The 11,296-nt window shown below is 41.1% G+C and overlaps 1 protein-coding gene across 4 annotated transcripts in view; it reads left to right on the forward strand.

The window, feature by feature from the left end:
• Window positions 1-11,296, forward strand: part of LOC137423284 (uncharacterized) — a 72,254-nt gene that overhangs the window by 24,258 nt on the left and 36,700 nt on the right. For 3 of the 4 annotated variants that reach the window (XM_068110245.2, XM_068110246.2, XM_078774382.1), the window contains 2 exons: window positions 4,561-4,715; window positions 6,107-7,195. The exons of the other annotated variant lie outside the window; for it this stretch is intronic. In XM_068110245.2, coding sequence (XP_067966346.2) covers window positions 4,561-4,715; window positions 6,107-6,175 — 224 coding nt within the window. In that variant the 3' untranslated portion in view covers window positions 6,176-7,195. Of the gene's footprint in view, window positions 1-4,560; window positions 4,716-6,106; window positions 7,196-11,296 lie in introns of those variants that run through there. 4 annotated transcript variants of the gene reach the window in all.

Below are 11,296 nucleotides of genomic sequence, written 5' to 3' on the forward strand. Positions count from 1 at the left end.
GTGCTTTTAACAGTTGTTTAGGTTATTTTACACTGAACGGAACACTTAGGGAGTGCATGGTGACTGTGAATATGACACTTCCAAAGATATCGTAGGTTTACCAAATTGCGGAGGGATTATGTTTTTAGCTCACCTGGAACGAAGTTCAGGGGAGCTTATGCGATGGCACGTTGTCCGTCCGTCAGTCCTTAGTCGAGATAAGATTGTATAGATTACTATGCTCCGAATGTCGTGAAAGAACATCTTGATGTAAATAAGTCAGCTACGTATGTTCGGATTAAGTGTGATGTGTGGCCATACGGAGGGTGTCTCTTGTGCTATGTCGCTTTGGGAGTAAGAATAATCCCCCTGTCCATCCTACCTCTTGTGATCGAACCTTTGTGGTTATAATAAATCGGCCTGCGAGAAGACGAGGGCTGTCAGGAAACAAACTCAGGCACATTACAACACCGACAAGCCTGACAGAAACCCATCACATTTGCCGATCGGTAATGGAACCCTTTTGTGATTAATGTTATCTCTTACACGAGCCTCGATCTTGTATACCAAAAAAAAAAACCCCCCACCCACAATGTTCTCGATGGGCGTCAAGAAAGGCCGTGAGGCCCCGCCCCAAGAGGAACGATTGGTCATGGCCATGGACTGAAGTTGTGGGGAGCGGGGATTGGTTAGAGTGTGACGTCATCGTCGAACATTCCAGGACGGGAAAAGAAAAAGCGAAGCGACCACCATTTTGTCTCTCTCTGTCCTGGGCTACGCGGCAGGCGGTCGCATTTCCTTCACTCTCTCCATTCCGGCGCTCATGTGGGTTGGACACTTGTACCTCTGGCTCTCGGCTGCGGCTGGTTTGTGTGAGCTCCTGGAAGTTCAGGATCTTGGTGCAGCTGAACGAGAAGGACCAAAGGAGGAGCTCTTGCCTGGTTGCCTCCGGCGGCTGGCTGTGGACCTGACTTCGTGCCAACGCGTGTTTTCCCATGAAGGGACGCGGGACCTGTGACGGCAGCAAACCCTCATCGAGACCAGAGCTGAGTACCGGCAAAAAGGGGGGATTTCATTTTATTTTATCATTCCCTTGTCTGTATACGAGTCCGTATGGAGGATCCTCATCTAGGTATTATAGATCTTACCTCACCTTTCATTTATATAGCCTGCATTATTTTCATTAAACCTTTATTTGTTGCATTTTCAATTTCTTGTGTCTTGTACGTTTATTTGTTCGTGGTTTCGGAAAACCCTTGCCGCATCTGTCCGTTCAAATAAGACCAGGGACCTCCGTTTCCCTCGTGCGCCATAAAGATATAACACCGCCATATTTTCGGCTCATACGCCTCGGAGTTAAGGCTCGATCAGCCATCCGTCACTGGGGATCTTAATCCCCGGCGACGTGACATCATTTTAGTTCCACCGATTTTTGTGAAATGACTAGGGGAAAAAAAACCGTCAAAGCTGGCTATGCAATTCTGCACACATTTATAGCACGGCCTTGGAAATTAACTGTAATGGAGTTTGTTTTTTAAATTCTGTCCTGCATTGGTGGCCATCTTGGATTTTGTCAAAAATAAAACTTTGTTCTTCTCCAGAACTGCTAAACCGATGGCCATAAAATTTGGCAGATAGCGAAAGCACTCCAAGGCGGTATTGACGTGTGAATTTGAAGCTTCTGCTCTAAAAACTCTGGAATCTCGCTATTGGTCGAATATGTTACATAATCACAAAAACTGGAATTTGATAATATAAGGAGCTTACTATATGTACTTTGGCCTGGTGATGCTGAATGGGCCCAATAAAGTAACCATACACTATGTATTCTTTCCTGCTGCCCCACAGTCTTTGAAGAATAATTGCCTCCAAACTCTGACTTTTATCAAATTGGATAAAATCATTGAATACCCCATAAACCGTTGTTGATGGATGCTTTATACTTTGTGTTTTATGAGCTAAAATGTCCAACCCCATAAGCAATCCCTCAATCCGGCACAGGCAGATCTCTTCTCAGGCTTGGGACACTTAAAAAACGTTATTCGATGTCTGATAATTTTTAGTAGTCTATAGGGCTGTCTAAGACTCGACTGTTGCAAAATTGGGAAGGATCAGGTGTTTTATCAGGTTTTTTGCATTTTCTGTGAAAACAGCTGGCACACCTGAGTTGTAATGGTCACTGAGGTAAAATCCTCCTTATACATAGTTTGACTCTCATCAAGTCTGATAATACCAATGCATGTCCTATGAGTTAGGCTTTACTGTGATTTGTGGATCTACGATGGAGGTTTCTGATTTCACAATTCTATGAATATAAATGACTGACCCTTTTACCCTGAGGTAAAATGGCCTCCAAAAATTGCTCTTTGCGAAGTGGATAATGTCACTGAATGGCTCTCTGTCTACATCTTGCTACAATGTATGGATTGTCAATGGATGCTGTCGGTATTTTTTTCCTGGGCTCACTTTACCAGAAAACATGTGCATGGGGCTCCATGTGGGTGAAAGATTTGGACTGCTTGAATTGAAAGCCGACAGCACTGCTTGCAGTTCTATTTGTCCCGCACAGGCGAAGCGAAAAGCGGCGTTAAGCAATTAGTTCATGTCTGCGCATTCATCCGTCCACAAACGTCAGTTTATGATTGAGGAACAACTTAATTTAAATCGAAATTTATATTTTGAACACGAATCGGAACATGAATCGGAAGACAAGTTTGCTGGTTTACAGTACTTTGGTTCTGAATTTGTCCCGATCGTAGATCGGGACGAGTGAGATCGCAGACGAGTGAGATCATATTTTTACTCTGTCTGCCTGACAGTCAAACAAAATTGGAAATCATTCCAAACAGGAACTTGCTGTTTTTAAGGTAATTTTAAAGGACAAAAACAACAGGTACGAAGAACTAATGTAACATGTTAGATAGGTTGGTGTAATCGACACTGTGTCAACGTCGGTAAATTCCGGTATTCTTTTTTTTTTATACGAGCTTTAGCATCTTTTTTTTATTTGACTTGGATTATGCACTTGAACATTACAAAACACAAATCGCCTTGCTACCGCTTACAGAAACCTCTTGTTTATCAGTACTTGGACACGTTACTTTAGGTAGTGTAGAAGGAGTATAAGACTGCCTCAACAGCACTAACCTTCCGGATTTTTAAAACGATCTTTAAAATCATTGTTTTTTTTTTACCCTCGCCAGAGGAGGGGGTATTGCATTTGAGTCTGTTTGTCTGATTGTCTGTTTGTCCGCACAGAATAAATATGATTTTCTCTGCAATCGTTGGTACGATTGACAGGAAATTTTCACCATCGATGCAACTCCACCTGTATAATATTTTTTTAATGATAATTATGATGTCATAGATCACGTGGTGCGGGCGCCATCTTGGAAAAACCAAAAAAGTTTGCACCTCTATATCTCAAAGCGCTGCATAAAAAAATTTGAGACATGGCTCATTGTAAAGAACTCTCCATGGGGAATAGCATATGTTAGTGATGTCATTGGTAAAATTGTAATACTTATCATTATGATTGTAATATTTAAATACATTATGATGTATTTGAGGATCATAGAAATTAATTACTGTCCTTGGATGCTGCAGGACTGGTTGCGAAACTTTTCACTTGCTGCGATAATAACTTTGTGATCTTCATTTTGTTGGTACACGAATAAAGGGAACTTTAAAAAATATTGTTGGTTTTATTCCTGTTTAAAATATTTGCTTCTTATTCCTAGCCAAAATAGGTGCAGTATCATTAAATTGGTCTTTAGTGACAGCGGTGCATTTTTACTGCAAGTAAATGTAATGTGGCATTTTGGGTGTCATTTTCACTAAATTGGTATTTTAAGTATCAGAATGTATTTCGCCTCTCCCCTATCCCCCACTCCACACACCTTCCCAAATTAATGACGGAGCATTAGCCGACATACTGATTTTTTTTTTTCAGTCACTTCCCCTTCACATTTAATTTCCTGGATCCATGCCTGCATTCTGACATTAAGGCATTACTGACAAATACACATGGAGCGGGGATTACTGATAAAAAAGGTAAATTTCGTGAACCTGGCTTTACTTCCAAATTTTCTAAAATAAAAAGTGAAGGCTAACCTTGAAGCACTATTATATATTGAGTTGAGGTGTCGGTGAGTTGTTCACAGTATTGTCCCATGTAAAGTTACATCTGAGTTGTCGCACGTGTGATCTTACACTTCCTACTGTCTCCATCCACGTTCGTCACATTGTAACAATCTTTGAACAATGCACTTCTTGGCTGTGTTCCTAAGTCCAAGATGTCACCTCAACTTAATAAAAAAATTTCTGCCTGTATGTGAAATTATTTCCATTTCTTAACATTCCTAGCAGTTCTTAAAATTGTCACTCACTGCAACCAATCATATCAACCCCATGCTTAATGAAGAAATATCATATCCTATCCAACCATGTTTGTCGGCTCGCTGTCTAACCATCCAATTATAATTGTTGTAAACTTTGCTTCTTGGTTCTACTTTCAGCCTCAGATGATTTTTTAAAAATGTGATAACCTTTCTTTTACCATCCTTACCTCCCAAATAATAGAGGAACCACACACTCAGGAAACCACAGTGACGTATCAAACCCCCTCACACCATCCCCCATTAAAGAACTCTTTGAAGCATCACGATGGCTGGAAGACAATGGCCATCATATCCACGTCACTTTGCATCATTCTTCTATTTATCTTGGTAGCACTGGTGAGATATGGCGTTTTTTTGATTTCCCCTCCCATCAGATTTGCTAAGTGTGGTGTATGAAGAAAATTGAATGCAGCAATTGCCCATTTGGCCCTTTATGCTTGTATCGTATCTACAGCCTTATAGTTTATCCATTTTTTAATTATACCTTCGTTTATAATTGTCACCTGGTGTACTTCCAGCAGGGGGCACTGCATTTTGCGGCATGCAATTATTAAGGGGGTTTAAGCCGGCTGTGTAGTCGTCTGACAGGACTTTTGGGGAAGATAAAGGTAAGCCACTCCAACAGCATGATTGTGATTTCCCCCCAAATCAAGATTTTGACCTCATCCCTTTTCCCTGTTCATAATCTATGAGCCAATGAGATGCAGGTTGAAAAGTTGCTTTTTATGTTAAAAAAAAAAACCCATCTTAGCTTAGTTGAACCCATTCTGGAATCATCAAGAAAGCTTGAGGAAGTAATGTGGGCTTATGACTAGATAAGGATGGATAATACATGAGATAGGCAAAACCAAAATAAAAAGAGGAGCCGTGAAGATAAAATAAGCAACTTTTTGGGAGCTAATTACACACATAACTTATCAATGGAAACTTTTGTTTCTGTCCTGGAAAAGGCATCATGTAACTTCCTGTCTGGCACTATAGCTCAGGAGACGCCAGCAGCACATTGCGATGGTATGGCACGTCGGGTCAGAATTAGTAACAGGAGCTGGGCCTGATCTGACGCCATGTGTGGCCTTTGTGTGCGGGTGACCCTCAAAATAGGGCTTTCCAAATGATGAAGGGCCCGACTGGGCGCACAGGGGCCACAGGGTACAATTTAGCAATTGGTAGCCTTTCACCACAACACAGTGGCCTCCTCCAACCAGCCAAGCCAAAACACCACATCAGCAATCACCTGACCATATCTATCGATTAACTGGCAGAGTTGAGGCGATGCATTTCAAAGGTTAACAGCATGTGTGTAGCAGATGGGGGTCATGCTAAGTAATCCCAATTTTAAAGCTCAGAAACCTGGAATCATGATTGAGACGTGTGGATCTGCTTCTGTCGAGTAAATGCAATCTTTCGACTGAAGTGTGGAAATGCCATTTCATGGTTTGACAATCATGTGGTGAGTAATGTTCGCACTAGGAAGTCAGGACTGGACACAAGGAAGTTTCTGATGAAGATAATGCTATTTTGAGGCAACAATGATCATGTGATGAATGATTGAAGTCCCAGTTTATAGGTATCTGAAGTCTATGCTGAAATAGCCAACAGATTCATTATCAGCCCCACCATGAAACTAATTATTAGCTAAAGTAATTTACACTGAATTAATGAACATGAGTTTGGTACATGAACTTTACATCTGCAAATATAGTACCTGTCTTTTCTTTTCTTTTCAGCTTATGTACTACAGAAAACTGACACAACGAGAAGGATATGCCGGTCCTCGAAGAAACGAAATTGCGTAAGACTGGTGCCTGGAGCAACGTTTTTTAAACTGGAACTTTGTGAAAGAGCTGGACCCACTCCGCTGAATCAATCACAGCCAGGCATGATCCGCACCAAATGGCAGCACAACGTGGCTATAGCTAAGGTTGCCTTCGATCTAGATCCGAATTGACTGAAGCTTCTGGAGTAGATACTTTACAGTGGAATAGTAAAGCCTCTGGAACCAAGGTGTGGACAAAATGACTGCAAGCAACTATGTTTACTGTGCCAATAATAGGTTTTAAAATGCTTGCAGCTGACCGAAACTGCTGCTCATGGTTGGCCACCTTTCCTGGCCAGAGAAAGATGACTTAGAAAGTTGAAATGGATCTGTAAGTGAAGAGATTGTGTGGACTCTAAAAGTGCAAAAATACTGGACACGATGCACCATCCCGGGCCCAGCACCATACAAGGCGAACGTTTTGAATCGGTTGCTGGGTGATGAAACCGGCCCTGCGCTTGAGAAAGCTGTGGCTTGGTGGTACTGTGGTTTCCTTCCAAAGATACTATATTTTAATATTTTGCGAATGCAGTGGTTTGACCAACTCCTCTGCTCGTTACTTGTTTTTTTTCAGGAAGTTGTATGAAATTACAAAGGACAGAGGCATGCAACGCCTGAGATTTAGTCCAAAGACCATTTAAATGCTGCTACTGTAGCTGTCTACTGTGCCACTCAATGCATGGATCACAAACAACTCATTCGGTGAGGCTCTCATCACCTTTACCTGCAACGTCTGGTGGATGGATGGACTTATCATTATTATTATTTTTTGAAGGGGATTTTGTTGGCGGAAGGGGTGTGGGGGGTATTTATGGGCTGTTGCTGCAGTGTGCAAAAGTGATAACTGTGCATTTTAAGGTATTTGCTTACCCGGACATCTTTTTGGGAAGCTTGACATGAATTTGTCTCATTTTATGACAATGTTAAAACAGTCTCCACGAGAAGTAATTTTAAACTATTATATGTTTCAAAGAATATTATGATCATCTCTGTTTCTTATTCAGGATTATATATAATAAATATATATAATATAATATATATATATATATATATATATATATATATATATATATGTCACGTTATTTTCGTAATAAAACAAACAGCAATGCCTGGCCGATGTTTCATCCAATCTATTTCTATGCATACACTGACCGACATGTTGCACAGTGCATACCTCTTGAAATTGCCTGCACACATTGACAGATTTTACAAATACTCCTGCCCTTTGAACTCTCAGGCAGCTGAGTTCCACCCCATTGCACCATTATTCATTGGCTCATGGTGCTTATGACATCTATCCAATAGCCAAAGGCACAAACATGTCATGGTGAAAAACCACAGCTGATTATTAATTAATACTACAAATGGGACACCTATGTGGGATGGCATAAGCAGGCCAACTTTGTCCCACATGATGCAAAATGCCTTCTTCTTCTTTTTTCAAATGTAGCACTGTGCTGCACATAGCATTGTTTGCTGGATGTATGGCAGGGCCGCTGATGCAATACTCCCTCGTAGGTTAAAACAGGAATTTGGAATTGGGCCACAGGGTGCTGGCGATAGCTTGCCGACCACAAAAAACACCTTTCATCATACTATAATTTGAGAAGTGTTTCTTGTGTTTGTTGCATTGACTTATGTTCACTGCTGAGTCAAAGAAAACCCTGGATGGAATGAGTCAAAAGCTTGTGGTTGCATTCGGGTTGTACAGAGGAAGATTTGAGGCAGTCATGGGGATTCAAGTTGGGGGGAGCAACTCGATTCTCTCTATGTGGATGTGTATTGTATAGCGTCGCTCAGGTTGGGTTAGGGTGTTACAATTGTCATACTAAAATAGCCAATTCTGGGGGAATTAATCAGTCAGTAATTCTTGGGATAATTAAGCCGTCAATAAGGGTGGGTTCTTCGCCAGTAAAAAAACAAAATATTAAAAGTTGGGCAGTGTCCATCTTTAATTTTCTGAAGATGCATGTTGCTTTATCTTACAGTTGTGAGCCTGTTTCTCTTGATCAGTGTGTGGTTGAATTTCCACATTCATTTGCGGACAAGGCTCCTAAGAGGAGGCATTTGTGCCACTGAAGCAGCCAAATTGTATTTTCCTGGCTGGTTTAGCATCGGATTGGCCAGCTGGCCTGGTTTTATTATCCTTGTTTCAGAAACGCCGTCTTGGTGCCACGGGACTATCGAGTAAGCCTCTAATGGGAATTTTCATTGAATTCGTGTAAAAGTTTTGGAATCCAACAAACTTTTTTAGTCTCTGAAAATTACTTCTTCAATTACAATGCAGAATATCTTTACGTTTTACAATGCTAACTTTTTGAGAATGAAATTCCACCTTCGGAAGCAAAGGGTAAGTGGGGATTTGTTACGTTAAAAGATTTTCGGAAGTGTTAAACGTCCTGCCTGGCAAATGTCAGGCAAGACAAGGGTATCGAATCATAAGGCTTGTACGAGTGGACACCATAATGATTTTGACCCTGTCATTCCTACGCCTCCTCCACTATAATTACATCGACATCAAGCTCTTTGAAGGCTAAATGGCTCCCGTGTGTTCTGAGCATATAATAGATGGCTGCACACTACATTCTAGACACATCTGTCATCAAAACAGCCCCAAGAACATATGTACCTCACATCTCAGTTAAAGCAAGCGTCGATGTTAAGCAGACTTTAAAGAGTACTTTGAATATATTTTATCATCACTGATCCTGGTGGAAGAGATGTTTCATTTCTTCAGTTTAACTCTCTGCAGGTGATATTGCTTTTATACTTGCATATGAATTCCCGGTTCAAAGAAAAATAAATAAATTGACCGTTTCACACCAGAAACTCGGTAGTGTTGTTTCCTCTGACCTTTAGTGTGAAGCATCATTTCCTTATTATTATTATTTTTTTTGTATACTGAATCGAGGCTCGTGAAAGAGCTAACATTTATTTCACAAACAAATCAACCAGACAAACAAAATATATAATGAACATATGTCACCCACAGGGTGAACCGTATCTTGCCAAAATGTGAAAATTCCGTTTTTTCGTCATGACGTCATCAAATGACGTCATAGCGTCAAACTGTTTACAGATCTGGGAAGCACTCATCAAGGGCATTCATATGAGGTATTACTCGATATGGTACCTACGATTTCAAAATTTGACCTTGGGGTCAATAATTTTCGACCTCCAGCGCTAACCATGAAGGTCAAGGCCGATCGCCACCAAAAACTAATCAGCTGAGCGCCGGACCATATACTAGATTCCCATGAAGTTTGGAGACGATCCGATCAAAGTTACTCAAAAAATTAGTGTTTCGTCGACCTCCATGATTGACCACAAAGTGACCTTGACCTTTGACCTTGACCTTCAAAATTTTGTGTGCTGAAGGGTATCTCTATAGGACTCTGATATGCGAAGTTACAGGAGTTTCCAATAATAACTGTGGTCTACAGAGTGATCTAAACGTGAAAAAAAAATGATTAACCACAAACAAAAAAACAAACAAACATACAAGCTGACTAATACATCTTGCAAAAACTTCGTTTTGGCAAGATAAAAAGAGGGAGCGGAAGACAAGATGGGGAGAGAAGGGGAAGCACACAAACACAACATTTGAGAGCAGGGAGATGTGTGGGAGGGAGAGGGCTTGGGGGGAGGAGGCATGGGAAGGGGTGGGGGTGGGAGAAGTATAAAACACAAGGACACCAAGGACTTCCAGGACAGAAGTTGGTATTTCAAAAAAGTGGATTTGGGGTGAAATTAGCGAGGGTAGAAAAGATCAAGGTTTTGGATGGGGAACTTGTAGGGGACCTAGGGCCATCGCCTGAGAACCTTGCACTATCACAAGATAAGAGATGGTGGTGAACAGCTGTTTTAAAGACCTGGAGGGTGGAGTGGGACTGAAGAGAGTGAGGGAGTTTGTTCCAGAGGCGGGAGAAAAGAGGAATGAAGGAGTGAAGGTGAGCAGAGAGTCTTGATTTTGGCAGTTTAACCATAAGAGGGTTGCAGGCAGATCTTCTTCTTCTTAAGTCGGCTCTCAGGCTGCACTCAGATGACATTGATTCTCAATGTCCATTCCTCTCGATGGAACTATTGATATATATGAAGCGAACACCTGCATCAGTTTCACAAACCGTTAAATAGCATGTAAAAGTTATATGAATGGGATACTCACAATAGTCGAAGAAACACCAACAAAAAAGAATACCAATACTATATATACAAATTATTGATATATATATATATATATATATATATATATATATATATATATATATATATATATATATATATATATATATATATATATATAGATATATATATATATATATATATCTATATATATAAAGTAGAGTTGGCCTCTGTGTCTGTATCCTGATCTATGTGTGATCTCTAAGATCTCGAGAACCCGTGGACGGATTTGCGAGCGGAAAGTACTGTTCGACTCGGGATGGTCCCAGGAATGTCACGGAGACATAAAAATTTAAAAAATTTCGGGTTTTAATATTAGCGTATTACGCATAATTAGCACTAGCAGAAGAGAGAGGGATTCGAAGGGAGGGAGCGCAGCGCTTCTAGCGCTTCTGACTACAGCACACCTTAAAATTAAAAAAACTTCGGGTTTTAAAATTAGTGTGTTACGCGTAATTAGCGCTAGCAGAAGAGAGAGGGATTCGAAGGGAGGGAGCGCAGCGCTTCTAGCGCTTCTGACAACAGCACACCTTAAATTAAAAAAACTTCGGGTTTTAAAATTAGTGTGTTACGCGTAATTAGCGCTAGCAGAAGAGGGAGGGAATCTAAGGGAGGGAGCGCAGTGCTCCCTCCAGCGCTTCTGTTAGCGTAATTAGCGTATTTCGGAACGTTAATTTTTCAACTTCATTATTCGGAATCAGTACGTCCCAGAGAACCTTCGTAACGTTAATTTTTCAACTTCATCCGATTGACATGGGACCAACGGCATGTGACAAAGAGTGAAACATACAGGCTACATTTATTTGACGACAATGAGTTCCGACTTCCGACCTCGGTGGGATGACAGGCTGAGTCAACCCCCCTGGTGTGAAGGGGGAGGAGGAGGGGGAGGGGGAAGAGAGGGGGAGGGGAACGAGGG

Source organism: Myxine glutinosa, chromosome 3 (assembly GCF_964187855.1).
Source record: "Myxine glutinosa chromosome 3, kmMyxGlut1.1, whole genome shotgun sequence".
NCBI classification, from domain to species: Eukaryota; Metazoa; Chordata; class Myxini; order Myxiniformes; family Myxinidae; genus Myxine; species Myxine glutinosa.